Here is a 16,546-nt window from a genome sequence, read left to right on the forward strand (position 1 = left end):
TTATTATTATTTTTGGAATAATGCTTGGGACCCCCTTTTGGGGGTCACCCCCTCACCCCCCTTTGCCACGTGGCGGGTGATGATTGGAGGAGCAGGAAAAAAAAGAAAAAGAAAAAGAAAATGTAACCAATGAGAGAGAGAGAGGGGGTCAAAGGGGGCGGGGGGAAAAGAGGGGATGAATCATTGTTGATTATTTTTGTGGCTTATTTTTGTCTTTACTAAACTTTTTTTAAATTTTTAGGTTTCTAAATTTAACTCGACAAGATGAACATAAAAATTATAATATTTTTAAAAAAAATCCAAAAAAATTCAGAAAATACAAAAATAAACCAAATAAGCAATTTTTTTTTAGTTTATTTTCGTCTTTAGTATTTTTTTTTAGAATTTTTCCAAAAAATATACTTTTTAGATTCGTCTTGACAACACGGACTTGAAAAAAGAAAATTGTCATAATTTTTAAAAAAAAATTACTAAAGACAAAAAACATTAAAAAAAGAGGTAACTGTTTTTTTGTTGCCAAAGTGGGCCATAATATTTTTCGTTATGATTTTGTTAGGGATTCATTACAGTCAGGTCATGTGCTATTAATATTTTAGGACAATAATAGCAGTTATTGATTTTTTTTAAATAATAATATCGTAATCTAGTAATCTTATTTGTACTATTTCCCTTATCTTAATGAAAAATTGCATATTAAAAGTTCAATATGCATTACACATTGTTTGATTTCATGTAAATTTCTAATATAATGATTCACTGTAACAAGATGATATTTTAAAGAGATTAATTGTTGAGTTGACTTTTGAAATTTAAGGAAGAAAATGCAAATAAATATGACCTAAGAGATTTATTACAATTTACTCAAACAAATAAAAAATTATAAAGGGGCAATAATATGGCCTTTGGATCTCCCGAAGAGCCCACCCCCTCCCGCCCCAATCACCCCAATTTTTATAATTTGCCAACGGTCTCTCTCTCTCTTTCTCTCTCTCTCTCTCTCTCATATGTTGATTTAGTATTCAGTCACTGAGAATACAAAAGAGAAAGCACTGGAGCATCTTAGAAATATGGGTATTCAGCTGCGCACATGTTATTATCATCATAATCGCCTCATGGTACCATCATTATCATCATTGTTGTATGCAAGTTCTTCTACAATTTCAATTTCAATTTCACTGTTAAGTTCTAGCTCCCAAATTGCTGATGACAAGAGCAGAAGCACAATAAACAAGACATTTCGTCTGTACAGTGGTCTTGGTTCGAGTTCTGTTAATGGAAGAGCCAAAGCCAATTGGAGGAGGAGACGAGTTGGATCGAGAATTGTTGCAGCATCAAGCAACAACGCAGATGCACCAATCAGCTGGGATGATTGGAAACCTCAGAAGGGTTCCGAAGCTCCTTCCCTCAGCGATGTTGTTTGGCCTGCTGCAGGTTAGAGAGAGAGAGAGAGAGAGAAATCTCAATTGAATTTTGATATGATCATTGTGTGTGTGTATATATATTGATATATGAGTCTTTGATTGGAAAATAACCAGGGGCATTTGCGTCAATGGCGGTATTGGGGAAGATGGACCAGATGTTGGCAAGAAAAGGAGTTTCAATGACAATTGCACCCTTCGGAGCTGTTTGTGCTGTCCTCTTTGCCACTCCCTCCTCCCCTGCTGCTCGGGTACTCTCTCTCTCTCTCCCTCTCCATTGATTTACGGAAAATTTTACTGGTCCTTTATACAATTTGCCTCTTGTATCAATTTGATTGATGTAGTTTTAAAATTATTAATTTTGCTATTCAAATTTTCATCAATGTAGTCCAATTGATAAGGTGCCTTAAAAAATTAGATTGAAATTGAGGACAAAATTGTCTATTAAAGAGAATGGGGATTATTTCAAAGAGGGCTGCTATATGCCCCTATCTTTCTACTTTGGACCCCCACTTCTGTAGCCCCCTACCACCAAAATTGCTTCCGTCTTTATTTTTCTTTAGATCCCTACCATAATCTCCAATACACCCTTTGAACCCCACCCCTACACCTTCCACCTTCAACTCATCCTTCCCTCCTCCTGCAGTCCCTCCCACTCAGGTGACCCTCCCTCCCTCTCCAGCAAGCTGCTCAGATAACGGCAGCAACAACAGGGCAACCCTCTATTTTCTCAGAGTATCAGATAGATGCGAACTATGTGTCAAGGAATGTAACAACGATGGAAGTGTAATGAGCCCAAGTTCGAAGGGTGATTCCTCCATTGTAGAGAATCACATTGATGTTGCTGAAGATGAAGGATGAATAACCAGTTCTGAAAACCCATCTTTTTGCCTTCGCAACCACTCTTGCCGCCGTTCGGAAAACCAATTCCGAACAAAAGCCTGATGTTCAATACTATGTAGCTGAACAAAATGCATATGTTTGGTTGTGGAGAACCGAACATATTCAACATGTTCGGCGCTGTGTAACCAAACGAAGAGAAATCGACCAACTTGTGAGGTAAAGAGAGAAATCGACGGGGAGAGAGAGAATTGCGCACAAAAAAGAGAAAAGAGAGTAAGTTCCAAAGGATGAAGATGAAGATCGCGAAAAAGAGTTCGTGAATATATCGCTCCTTTTCCGCCACCAAAAGAGAGTTCGTGATAGTTCTGTGAAACAGGTGGCAGCAAGAGGCTCGTCGAAGGAGGAAAATAATAGAGGTGGGTTGGTTGCTGGAGATTGCCGGTGGGAGTGGAAGTGATGGTGGGATTAGGGTTAGGGTTAGGGTTAGACTTGGAAGGACAGGATAAGGACAAAATTGTAATTTGATGTTAGGACAAAATTGTGATAAATAAAATATAAAAAATGAGGGATCCAAAATAGAAAGGTAGGGGCATTTAACAGCCCTCTATTTCAAATTAGACGCCAATAGTGACTGAACCAGAAATTCAACGTAGAGGGGCACACATTAATCACATGATTAAATTTTTTTTCTCCCCATAACAAGTAGTAACGAGATATTATTAAACTTATATATTTATTTTATTTTATTGTCAATCAGTGAGAAATAATATTACAAGTATCATGAGATTTACATTAACGTGACGTGACTAATAAATTCACAATTAACAACTAAATTCTATTAACCCAATAATAGGGACAAACAAACAATGGAATTTACAATCAATACTTCCAACGCTATCAACTTAACAAAGAGTACCACAATGGAAAAAATAAAAAACTAAACAAACTCCATAATTGAAAATAAATTATCAATTGATTCAATTTTTGCCTTGACATATTAGTTAAGAAGAGTGTACAAGAATGACCAAAAGAAAAGAATAAAACATTTTAAAAATTTTAAAAATACATAATTTTACATGATTTAAGGAGGGCCTCTATTACAATTTTATTAAGGATAAACAATATATAATCTTTATAAGTAGAGGTAGTAGTATAATCCGAACTTTAGGGAACATGTGACCCCCTCGTCCTAAGGTGACTCTGTCCCTAGATGCCAGCTCCTCAACCAATGAATGAATTATTTTGCCCTGTGATTTTAGTTCAATTTCTATACGCATTATCAATTAGACTACATTGACAACACACACACATAGGGGGAAAAAAAGGTATAAAATTGATGAAGTTAGAATTATAAGGAGCAAAATGATATAAGAGACAAACTCAGTGTTATCAAAGGCGAGCCTAAGCGCTCGCCTAAGCGCTAAGCGAGGCGAGGCGAGGCTTCAGCGCTTCATGTGTCCTGAGGCGAGGCGAAATGGCGAGGCGATGTAGAAGCGCCTGAAGCGAGGCTTAGGCGATGAAGCGTGAGGCGGAAAGAAGCCACGCTTCATCGTATTTTGCCTGATTTAAGTTGGAGTCATCTGGGCCCTTGATCGACAGAGTTAATTAGTAAATAAGAAGCCAAACCCTAGATCGACTTGCCGAAGTTGAATCTCTTCTTCTGGTCTTCTTCCTTTCTTCTTCATCTGGTTCGTCGATCGTCTGCGTCTGCCGAAGTCGAATCGAATCGAGGTGAGTTCCTTTCTTCCTTTCTTTGTTCGACTTCACCCTGTTCTTCTTGTTCGACTTCACCTGTTGTGCTTCTTTGTTTGACTTCGACTTGAAGAAGAACACTGTCGACTTCGACTTCGACTTGCTTCTTCATTGAATTAATTCAATTTTTTGTGGTTAATTTTGTTCTTTGTTCGAATCAATTTTTTTTTTTTAAATTAATTTTTAATTCTCAAAAATTAATTTTTAAAATTAATTCAATTATTTTAAAATTAATTTTTTTTCAATTAATTCAATTTTTTTTTTCTTCTGTGTTCAATTAATTCAATTAATTTTCTGATTATTTTAATTTCCTAGTTATTCAATTAATTATTTTAATTCAATTAATTTGTTTAATTCAATTAATTTGTTTATTTTAATTCAATTAATTTAATTCAATTAATTTCCTGGTTATTTTAATTTCCTGGTTATTCAATTAATTATTTTAATTCAATTAATTTGTTTAATTCAATTAATTCAATTAATTTGTTTATTTTAATTCAATTAATTTCCTGATTATTTTAATTTCCTAGTTATTCAATTAATTTGTTTAATTCAATTAATTTGTTTATTTTAATTCAATTAATTTCCTGGTTATTCAATTAATTATTTTAATTCAATTAATTTCAACTATTTTAATTTCTTTATGTTCTTTAATGTTGTTAAAATATGTTCTGTAATTTCTTTATGCTGAAACATTGAATTGCTTGTTGGATAGAATTAATGTCGAAGTCGAGTGAAAATAAAAAAGATCCGGCATGGCAATATGCACGGATGGTAAATTCCCAAAACCTTTCAAAGTTCATTTGTAACTTTTGCGACAAAGAAATGAATGGCAGTGTTTACCGAGTCAAGCAAGATCTTGCTGGTGGTTATAAAATTGTTGTTGCTTGTAAAAAATGTCCATCTCATGTCAAAGATGAAATTAAAGACTATATGCCTCAAAAAAGTCAATCAAAGGTGCAATTGAGGATGGTTCCTGATTTTGATGAGATGGATAATGATGACGATGATGATGATGAAATTCTTGAGATAAATCAACATGGTAAAAGGCCTGTTTCTACTCAAGGTTCTTTCCGTCGAGAACAAGGAAGTAACTCCTCCAAATCTGTTGGTTCCAAACAACCAAAGCAAAAGGGACCCATGGATGTGTACTTCACCCCTGATCCGGAAGTTGCGTTGCAAAATCGTAAAGCCAAGGGGAAGCAAACAAGAATTGATGATAATGATCCTAGCAAGAAGGTGTTGAGAGATCGGGCTCTTGTTTGGTTTTCGAGGTGGATTTATGATACGGGTATACCTTTCAATGTTGTGAACTACAATAGTTTTGGGCCAATGGTTGAAGCTTTTGGGCAATATGGTCCTGGCATGAAACCACCAAGCTACCATGAGGTGCGGGTTCCTTATTTGCAGAAAGAGGTAGACCACACTAATAAGACCATGGAGGATCATAAAAAAGATTGGGTAACATATGGATGCTCTTTAATGGCCGATGGGTGGAAGGACAAAAGAAACAGAGCATTAATTAATTTTTTGGTTAATTGCCCAAGAGGATCAATGTTTATTGAATCTGTTGATGCTTCTAGCTTATCCAAGGATGTAAATAAGATGTTTGAATTGCTTGACAACTTTGTGGAGCGTATTGGTGAAGCCAACGTGGTTCAAGTTGTTACAGATAGTGCCTCAGCAAATGTGTTGGCCGATTAGTAACTTAGTAGTATACATTTACCTAGTACTTACTTACAATATGAATATGCAATTCTCATATTATTCTTTTTTTTTTAAAAAAAAAAAACTTGTAATAGGGAATTTTTGGAGGCAAAGCGGCCACATTTGTATTGGACACCATGTGCAGCTCATTGTTTGGACTTGATGTTGGAGGACATTTTCAAAATTCCCAACTTCAACAAGACATTTGAAAAGGCAATTGCGGTGCATGGTTATATTGTGAACCGCTCTGGTTTGTTGAATATGATAAGGCAATTTACCCAGTGCAAGGATTTGATCAAGCCAGCAAAAACTCGATTTGCAACTATTTTTCTAACTTTATCAAGGATTCATCAACAACAAACCAACTTGAAGAAGATGTTCACTTCGGAGGAATGGACCACAAGCAAATGGGCGAAGGAACCACAGGGTAAAAAGACCGCACAAGTCATATTAATGCCTTCTTTTTGGAACAATGTCATGCTCTCAAAATATCAAGTCCTCTTGTTCGTGTACTGCGATTGGTTGATGGTGAGAGAAAGCCTCCCATGGGATATATTTATGAGGCAATGGATAGGGCTAAAGAAGCCATTGCAAAATCATTTAATAGAAATGAAGAGAAGTACAAGGAGTTTTTTGAAATAATTGACAATAGATGGAATGTTCAATTGCATAGGCCTTTGCATGCAGCTGGGTATTATTTAAACCCAGAGTAGTTTTACGCAAATCCGAATATTGAGAAAGATAAGGAAGTCATGTCAGGCCTGTATAAATGCATACAAAGGTTGGTCCCAAGCAATGAGACACAAGATAAAGTTTGCGCAGAGTTGACTACCTATAAGAAAGCTGATGGTCTCTTTGGGATGGCTTTGACCATTAGACAAAGAACTACAAGGGCACCAGGTGATCTATATTTTATACTTAAGTAATTTTAGTTAGTTTTTTATATTTTAAATATTCTTTCTAATTAATTAGTTATAATCAACAGCTGATTGGTGGAGTGCATATGGTTCTGAAACACCAAATTTGCAAACATTCGCCTTCAAAATTCTTAGTCTAACTTGTAGCTCATCTGGATGTGAGCAGAATTGGAGTGTGTTTGAACATGTGAGTACCTATTTTTAACTATAGTGAATATGAATACCTATAAATTTATTAATACCTAGATAAAAATTTGAATATTTTTATTTGGTTTGAATTTTTGCAGATTCGCACCAAAAAGAGAAATAGGTTAGCTCAAAAACATCTGAATGATTTGGTATTTGTTGAGTATAATAGAGCATTGAGACGTCGATACAATTCCCGTGACACTATTGATCCCATTGCTTTGACGGATATTGATGAAAGTAATGAGTGGTTGGTTGGGAGGATGGAGGAGGAACTTGTCTTTGAGGATGATACTTTGACACGGGATGATGTTGCTAGAGCTGCTGGAGTTGAGGAAAGTAGTCAAAGAACTAGATCAACAAGGGCAATAGAAAGGGGTTGTTCAACTTCAAAATCAGCAGCTAGACCTAGATTGCAACTTATTGATGAGGAAGAGTCAATTTCAGATGGGGGAGAGGAAGAAGATGCAGAGGGATATGTTGAAGCCAATGATAATGAAGAAGAAGTTCATTTGCTTGATGTTGAAGATGGTTTTTAGAACTTTTGGATTGGTGGATTGTATTTGTCTTTGTTGGATATTTTCTTTTGTTTATGGATATTTAGTATTTGGAATGATAACTGCATTATGGTTCTTGAAAATATTTATATTTTTGTCTATACCATTTATTTTAAAAAAATATCATTTCTGGTCGCCTCGCTTCGATGAAGCCCTCGCCTCGCGCTTAGGCGTTAGGTGACCTTGTCGCCTCGGTTCACTTTTCGCCTTAAAAAACACTGAACAAACTGCAGGTACTACATGTCACGTCCTGCCAAATTACCTAGATAAAATTACATACCAAGAGGATGGATCGAGGAAGGAAGGCTAATGGAAGATTCCGGAAGCTCCTGGAAGACTTGAGAGAATGTGGGAAGGTTGTACATGATTCTAGTATGTACATAGATAGTTCTAGAGTAGGATCTAGAATAGTCTTGTAAGGTGGTAGAAGCCTCCATGAAGCTTCTACACACCCTAATTAATAAGGACTCTAGAATGTTCGTAGTAAGGCTAGGTTGCCTATATAAGGAGTGAAGGCTCATTTGCCTCACATCTATAGTGAATACGCAAGCATTCTCTCAACTATCTTGTGTGTGCTAGCTCTCTCTTGTGCACTAAAGAGTTAAAGGCTAACTTAGCATGGAAATAACCAAGGGTGCACTAAAGGATTAAAGGCTGACTTATCATGGATTTTAGCATGGAAACAACCAAGGCCGTGACATGTGTAATTTGTTGTTTGGTTTCTACATATTTCCTTTTGGGCCACAAATGTCTCTAACAACATTCTTACTGTCCACTTTGGCACAAAATTAAAGGGAATAGCATAAGCATCCTGTTACAATTTTAGAAGGGGCACTATTACAATTTTACATGATTTAAAGAGGGGCACTATTACAATTTTATTAAGGATAAGCAATGTATAATCTTTATAAATAGGGGTAGTAGTATAATTATCCAAACCTTAGGGGCACATGACCCCTCGTCCTAAGGTGGCTCCGCCCCTAGACGCTAGCTCCTCAACCATGAATTATTTTGCCTAGCCTACCGAACCATGGCTCGGCGCACAACCGGGGATTCTCTAACTTATGGGATGGAAGTTATCATTCCACGATTGGAAGCAACTTTCAGAAGGTTTTCTGGCTCGGTTCGTCTCAAACAACAAGATTCCAAAGGAACTGGATACTCTATTCAGTCTCCAAAGGGAAAAGAAAGAGACTTTGTGCAACTATGCACGACGGTAATGGGGGAAGTTAGTCCCCTCCTTGAGTTATGATAGAGAGCACCAAGAGGCACCAAAGTTCCCTCACCCTCATCTTGGAGAACAAGTCAAGTCATCTATATGTACAACACACCCATCTCATTGCAAGGTATCGAATCCGCTGGCATGTGGCCCCAACATTTTTTAGACCAAATAGCATTACTGGGTTTTTAATACACTCAATAGACATGACGGTACATGTCACGTCATTTTGGACTGAACGGTGCACTACTGCTGTCCCCCAATGCTCCATCACCACGTGTCCTGACGAAGTTACACGTGCAGAGCGTGTGCCAGAGTTGAACCGCCACCAAGGCCGAACCGTTGCAAGACCTGAAGTGACGTTAGAAGGCACCAGTTGCAGTATTGATTGGTAGCTCACACCAGATTGGCGTTATCAATTGGACTATCTTGACAACACACACAAAAAAAAGAAAAAAAAAAAAAAAAAGAAGATAAAATTGATGAAATTAGAATTATAAGGAGCAAATTGATATAAAAGAAAACTAAACATACTACAGGTGTAATTTGCCCTTGTGTTTCTACATATTTCCTTTTGGGCCGATGACAAATGTCTCTAACAAACTTCTCACTGTCCACTTTGGTTAAAAGGAATAGATGAAGGATCCTGTTTGTTCATCTCGAAGTATGTTTAGGGGCAACTGTATTTAACATTTTATTTTTTTATTTGCATCTATAATTTCAACGATGAGAAATAAGTCATATATATGTTATGTCTGGCAATAATCATCCCCTCTCTATATAACTGTTTGACATTGAAAACCATAAGAGTAGCTAAGCATGCCAAACAAAACCCTCTGTTAATGGGGTAATGTAGAAAGTCTTCTAAACAGTAGATAGAATGAGTACATATCTCCTTGTGATTAAATTATTTTTCCATGTATCTCTTCTATTGAATTCTTGGTTTGTAATTGAATCATTTTCATCTGTATGTTTTTACAAAACTGATTGATCTTGACTTGTTTTATGGTTAAGGTATTTGATAAATGGAACTAACTCAAAATCAAAACATTAAATATAACGAACCTTTTATATTATTAACTCACATGACTTCAGTTCAAGCTCCATCTCTCTAAACATATTAACCAAGTAAGAAGTTAATAATGAACCATGATTTTTTCTTCTATTATATTGTATATTTATCTTTCACCCTAATACTTCAATTCCCTCATTTGAACAATTACTACGAGAGAAAATAGAAATTTGTCCTCCTGGTTGATTGTAGAATATCTAGTTTTTTCTTTTTGATAAGTATGTAAGCATATCTACTTATCATTTCATGTTGGTAGTTAGAACTCGTTTGAATCACCATTCCTCAGTCACTTCTTCTCAATTGGTCTTATAATTTCTTCCTTCTACATCATCGACATCCCTACAAGATGTCATATTATATATATATATATATATATATATCTTCGCTTAAATTATTTATTTAAGAAAGTATGTTCTAATTACAGCTTGTTTAGGTCAGCCATTGTGCCTTGCTCATTAGGGATAGAGTTTTAGTCAATAGACTTCCAACTTATTCTCCTAGATGGATTTTCTGTCAACTAAAGTTTCTCTTCCTAACTCTGTACCCTTATTTATTTTCTCTGTTGTGTGTGTGTGTGTGTATGTGTGTGGGAGCTTATATGTGGGTGCAAGTAAAATGAAAAAATAAATTCTAATATGTTTACTAATAGGGCTTTACACATTCATGGCTTGTAATGCTAAACACATAAAAAGAATTCACCTTGTGCCCAATTGATGCAAATAGTGTTTTTTTTTTTTTTTTTTTTCTTCTAATTTTGTATAATGAACTAACATTCAAAAAATTCTCTTAGAAGTTTTTGTCTTGGGGGGGTTACCTTCTAGAATTTTTTGTCTTGGAGGGTAACTTCTAGATCAAAAATTGCTTGCAAACTAGAAGTAACTTATTTTTTTGACCCTCATCATTATTTTCTTTGAATCTTTTGCAAATTAAGCGATGACCTATGGCAATGTGGTGGATGGTAAAGCTATCCCCATTATTGCAACCCATCTTCATCAGACCAAGAAAAGAGAAAAATAAAATAAATTGAACATTTTGGGGAAAGCTTAATTCCATGATTATTAGTTAGTAGTTGGGTTTACGGTAATTTTAAATTACCTTTTCATATTTTCTCTCTTTGAAGGTTATCAGGGCCAGTCGGATTTTGGGTGTGCATGTATTGGGTGTTAATGCACAAACTCTGTTAATTTTAGTGATTGAGGTCCAGTTTAGTTGTCCAATAAATGTAAATTGGGCCTTTTGTAGAATTGGCTCGATCAAAAATTAGATAATTTGGTTTTTATTGTGAAAATGAAAAACTCAAAAAATCTGTAAATTTAATTTTTGAATGGGACTTTTTAATTTTCTCTATTTCTTGCAAAACATAAAATGTAAAATCTAAAAATAAGATATTTAAAATGAAATCTTTCAATTTGCACAAGGAAACAGCCAGTGATAAATTTATTGATATTTTTCCTTGTGGACTCGCATTACAGTTCTTTTTGGTTTTTTTTTTTTTTCCCCTTCTTTTTATCTTCCATTTGAATTCAAGGTTTCCTTCCCTAGTTAGCGGAGGGAACCTTGGTGGATAACTGGATTATAAGGTTTTCAACTATCTTTCAGCATCATAAAGCAGTTCCATAGTTGGCCATCTTGCAAGAGAGCATTGCTTTTTGTACTATTTAGCCTACATAGACAGCAACAAGCAAAGGGGTGTTGGCGATGATTAGATTTTTGTGGAAATTGGTTTAAACAAGTATAACAGTTTTCTCCATTACACCTTTGAAAGTGCTCATATACCAAGATGCCTTGCATCATGCTAGTGGAAGAACAATTAAAGAAACTACCACTTTTCTATGATATCTTTGAGATGAAAGTAGAGAAAGATTCTCACTCGATATATTAGTTGGATATGATGACCAATGCCAGTAGAAAATATTTATGACAAAAACAAAAGCCTTGTAGGAAGTAGTGTAGGTATATATATGTATATATTGTCACCATTTTGGCACAAAAGTAATTGATTTTGGCACTTGCTTTTCATCTTAAGAGTCTGGCTGTGTGGAGTGGGCTTGAGACATTTCATCACAGATCACTGGGCTGGGCCTTGTTTAATGTTTATACAGAAGAACTTGTATGTGTGTTATTTCTTCAACTAAATACACAAGCTACCAATGATAAACCAATGGAGAATTGCTGCGCTATCTTTTTTTTTTATAAGAACGGGTCATCAAGCAATCATGTTGCTTTTTTTTTCTTTTTTCTTTTTGATTTGTGGACGAAAGGCATTGCTTCCAACACCTTGTCATCCTTGTCCAATGTCACTCCAATATACTTTTCCTATTGGGTAATGGCATGAATTTTGTCCGCCAATCACCTCTATGTTACATGGACTTTCTTATGGGTATTCGGTGTGGGTATGTGCCTAACTGTTGGATTCATCTAATTCTCATGTCAAAGATACTAGGACACGGCTATATATCATATTTCTCAAATACTTATATTTTATTTTTGAAGAGTACAATGATGTTTACAAACTAAAATATAACATTTTATGTATGAAATCGAAGTCTTATGCATAGTTATATAGTAAATTCAACTACTTACACATACTTTTTGGGTGCATCTCTAACTAGAGATATCTGACACATCTCATACACTTACTCAACTGTTAATGACTATGATACTGGTATTCTACAAATTTAGAATAGTCCATGTAACATATCACTAGTGTTTCGGAGCATGATTATGTGTTTATCTTGGTATTTGTAGAACCACATTAAGTTCTTTATGTTTGTTTGCTTAATAACCCAAAAAAACAAAAGAGGAAAAAATTACTTTCTCCAAAATTTGTTTATATATGATTTCCTTCTTAAAACATGCTGGTAGGTGTAACCTATGGCAGAATATTCTTCTCACATATTAAACAACATTCAACAAGAAAACATTGTTCAATCTAATTTATCTACCACATACAAGGGTATACATTAGGCGTTCGAACACCATTTATTTCATCAATGATGAAGCATAAAAGCTTGTTCAACTGCCTAGGCCTTAAATGCTTGTTTGGTCACACCAATATTTTGTTTTCTTGAGATGAATTCACATTTAACTACACTAACTTCCCTGTTCCATTTTTGCAGAAGTACAATATGTTTATTGCTCAAATAGGTTCTGCAGCATTTGGTGTTTTGGCATTTTTAATATTTGGACCAGGTTGGCTAGCTAGGAGCACTGGCCTCGCTGCAGCCATAGCTTTCATGATCTACACACGTGCCATTCATCCACCAGGTAACCACCCCACTAATAGCTCTCTCTCCAATCCTTTTCAGAGTTATCTGACAATGCCCATTTCATAATTTAGAACTAAAATGAAAATTACTACATCAATATGTAGCTGCAAGCTTGCCCTTGGTATTCATTGATGGAGCAAAATTGCACCACTTGAATTTTTGGTATGCTTTCTTTCCTGGTGCTGCTGGATGCATTCTCCTCTGTTTAATTGTGAGTTCTTATACTCTCTCTAGCCCTCATATCATTGTAAACAATACTACTAACATAATGTTCTAAATTGGTCTACTACCCCTCTGAATTATTAAGAAATGATTGGCATAGATTTATCGATTTTTGTGACTTTTTTTTATTTTTACTACACTTACCACAGCGCTCTTTAATAAAAATTGTGGCTTCATCCCTGATTATTACTAAAACATGTTTGTTAGGTGCAAGTCTAACTAGACATTCTGAGCACATCCGATACCCTCATTAGTGTCCAACATGGATACTTCTTTAATTTATGGAAGTCCACATAACATACGAGTATATAATTTTTTTTCTAGCTATTTAGAAGCAACTTAATAGAGGAACGACCTATTCTAAAATTTCAAATGGATTTTTAAAACAAAGTTATATAAACTTGGTCTGGATTATGCGTTTATTCAACAATCTACAGAAACTGTTGTCAACCAACACAAAATACAACTGAACAGGCTTAGTTTTCTAGAAGATAAACCAAATCACGTTATGTGTAAAAGAGATTTCTCTCAAGGACATGTCGGTCACTATTCTGTAATGTCACCTTCAGTCTTAATGAGCGAGATTTCTTATTCTTTTTCTTCTTCAACTGTTGCAGCAAGAGGTGGTATGTTACTTGAAGGACAACTTCAAATTTTGACACATGACCGACTAGTGAATTATTTGAAGTCATACAATCAAAGCAAGTAGGCCCATTGAAGGTATGTGATGGAGCTTCTTTGTGTAGTCTCAGAACTGATTGGTCTCCACCAGAAATTCCCAAAATGATTGTTGTAAAGGAACGTTACACAAAAATTCCCATACACGCAAAGCGATATGCTATGTTTGTAAAGATTACAAATTTCTTGTTCGTAGGGTTGGGGACAAAATCATTCTAGAGTAATCGCTCTCTAAGAAGAGACTCGGCAAATAAATTTCATTGATATTTACATTAGTAAATGGAGAACTTCTTGACCAGGATTCTTATGAATCACAATGTCTTGGTTCTTGGTATTTGTCACCTATCAATTCATTTCATTACTCCATGCAAATTTCAGTCCATACATTGATTTTCCATGCCAAACATGAAAATTTTGAATATGAGCAATTCTTTCTAATCAAGTTACTTTCAATAATCCAATGTTTTTTTTTTTATTATTAGTAGAATGTTTAAATTGTAGTTGAATTATGAATTTAAATAGAGATTTGAAAATTGAAATGAAAATGAGAGGAAAATGATAAAAAAATATTAACTTATATTTATTTTTTTTCATATTTCTTTCTCTTTTCAAAATCTTTGTTTTTAATGTTTTTTAACATGGAACTGCCAAGTTCATCTAATGGGGTACTATAGTTTCCCCCTTTTAACTCTATGTCAAAAAATTCAGTCTGAACTAATTGTGACTTGATCCAAATCCAACTTATAATTAAAGTATTAAACCAAACTAAAGCTTGATATCACTTGCCCATACATTAGAGTTTGTGGTAAGTATTTTTTTCACTTTGAAATTATGGTAACAAGTAACAAATTTAGAATACTATCTGTCGTATAATATTAAATGGTATACAAAATAAATAAATAAAAATCATTAGAAAAGTGACTTTGTTATACACTTTATACTCTCCAATAAATTTTCTATTTTTTTCCTATAATATTTAGATACTATTTTTATTTAAAATTATATTTTATAAACTCAAAACAAGTAACTCCAAAATATCAAAAATAATATATTTTTAATATTTGATTAGCTAAAAATATTAGCTACATTTGTTAAGTCAAAATTACCAAAATTAAAATAACTAACTTGATAACTAGTTTGATAACGATGAAATTTAGTGATTTAGTCACTGTTTTTAGTTTAAATCAAACAAAAATAGCTAGTTTGATGGAGATGTTTGAAAGTAATGTTTGGTTCATTAAAATAGGATGGGGAGTCAATGTTGTGGCCTTCCCACATGTGCTACGCCTTAAACGGCACCGTTTCAACTTACTTCTTCTTCTTCTGTTTTTTATTTATATATATATATATATATATATTTTTAATTCTATTCTCAACTTCTTACTGTGCCTCTTTCTGGAATAATGTAAATTTTTTTTTTCAATTATGTCATGTCACAATGTTGTTTGCTTTTTTTTTTTTTATTATTATTAATTTTTTAAGTTATCTTTTCAATATATATTGTTTGCATTTATAAAAATAAAATTGTTTAATTTTTTTGTCCTCTATTAAAATAATGTAATTTTTTTATTTATGATAAATTATAAATACAACATTTGAGATTTACTTAAAAAACGAATTCCCCTGTGATTTGAAAAGAATATATTAACATTTCTTAACTTTTAATGGGAATACATTGTAACACCCATAACAACTATTCACATTAGTTAAATCAAAAACACCCTTATCATTTAGTAAAAATACACGAACACCACTTAGCCTCCGTTTGGGAAGTAGGTTGGTTTTTTGGTTTTTTGACTTTTTTGACTATTTTAGCCTGGGCTTAAAAGCTTGGTTTGGGAAGGGCTTTTTGGCTTTTTTGAGTTTTTTTGTGAGAGAAGAATGTAATGATTATGGGTTGGATGTGATGTTTTGTTTGTTATGGCTAAAATAGCCTATTTTGTTTTTTGTGGCTAAAATAGCCAAAAAAGCCTGCAAACCCACTTGCCAAACACAGCTTTAATATTTTGCAAAAATATCACAACATTTCTTTTAACTTAAATAAATATGTGATAATATTAATTAAATTATTTGATTTGATAAAATTAAAAACGCAGGGTTTATTTTGTTAGAAAGGCTCAAACCCTGAGATTTTTTTTTTATAATTATCCAAATAATTTTATATGTATTCATATATAGAAATACACATAAATAATTTAATTAATATTATCACATATATTTATTTAAGTTAAAAGAAGTGTATGTGATCTTTTCGCAAAATATTAAGGGGCCCGAGCCCAACCTGGGACCTTGGGCCTAAGCCTGAGTTATCATTTTGAAACCCAGCCCGCCCGAGACTCATTGTCATTTTTTGTGGAAAAAAATAAAATTTTGATGAAAAAAATATAAAAAATTAAAAAAAAGAATGTTCGAGCCTTGCCCCAAACCCGAGTCCAAACCCAGACCCATGGGCCCAGCCCGCCCAAGCTCCAAATATCCCTAGGCCTCATTTTTTAGCCCATGGGCCAGGTCAAGTCGAATTTTAATGGGAGCCCGCGTGGCTAGACATGGGTCGACTCAAGCCCGAGCCCAGGTGGGCCGGGCCGAGCTAAATTTACACCTTTAGGCCTCGTTTGGGAACTTTCTATTTCAGTCAAAAAGTCAAAAAGTTACCAAATTAGCCAAAAATCCAACAACCCATACCAAAAAGTCAAAGATTTTCTTTTC

General features: G+C 34.3%; 1 protein-coding gene across 4 annotated transcripts; it reads left to right on the forward strand.

Annotated features, from left to right (window-relative positions):
* Positions 1-840: 840 nt before the first annotated feature.
* LOC114288983 (uncharacterized) lies at positions 841-14,151 on the forward strand. 4 transcript variants are annotated; one of them, XM_028232616.2, is made up of 5 exons: positions 860-1,431; positions 1,536-1,669; positions 12,791-12,938; positions 13,045-13,151; positions 13,780-14,151. In XM_028232616.2, exons 1-5 carry the CDS (start codon positions 1,068-1,070, stop codon positions 13,819-13,821), a joined length of 795 nt encoding a protein of 264 aa, XP_028088417.2. In that variant the 5' UTR covers positions 860-1,067; the 3' UTR covers positions 13,822-14,151. The 4 variants fall into 4 exon arrangements, 3 of the variants coding, with proteins under 3 accessions (XP_028088419.2, XP_028088417.2, XP_082766380.1); XM_028232618.2 differs by lacking the exon at positions 13,045-13,151 and having other exon boundaries at positions 841-1,431; XR_014357337.1 differs by lacking the exons at positions 12,791-12,938; positions 13,045-13,151; positions 13,780-14,151 and adding an exon at positions 6,925-7,455 and having other exon boundaries at positions 880-1,431; positions 1,536-6,824.
* The last annotated feature ends 2,395 nt before the right edge of the window (positions 14,152-16,546 follow it).

This window comes from Camellia sinensis, chromosome 15, assembly GCF_055761805.1.
Source record: "Camellia sinensis isolate YWXY chromosome 15, ASM5576180v1, whole genome shotgun sequence".
NCBI lineage: Eukaryota > Viridiplantae > Streptophyta > Magnoliopsida > Ericales > Theaceae > Camellia > Camellia sinensis.

What these genes read in the sequence shown, in the direction of transcription:
- LOC114288983 (XM_028232616.2), top strand. Translation starts at nt 1,068, where the DNA reads ATGGGTATTCAGCTGCGCACATGTTATTATCATCATAATCGCCTCATG. An exon ending in TGTTGTTTGGCCTGCTGCAG is followed by an intron (nt 1,432 to 1,535) that starts GTTAGAGAGAGA and finishes GAAAATAACCAG; the next exon opens with GGGCATTTGCGTCAATGGCG. An exon ending in ACGTGCCATTCATCCACCAG is followed by an intron (nt 12,939 to 13,044) that starts GTAACCACCCCA and finishes ATCAATATGTAG; the next exon opens with CTGCAAGCTTGCCCTTGGTA.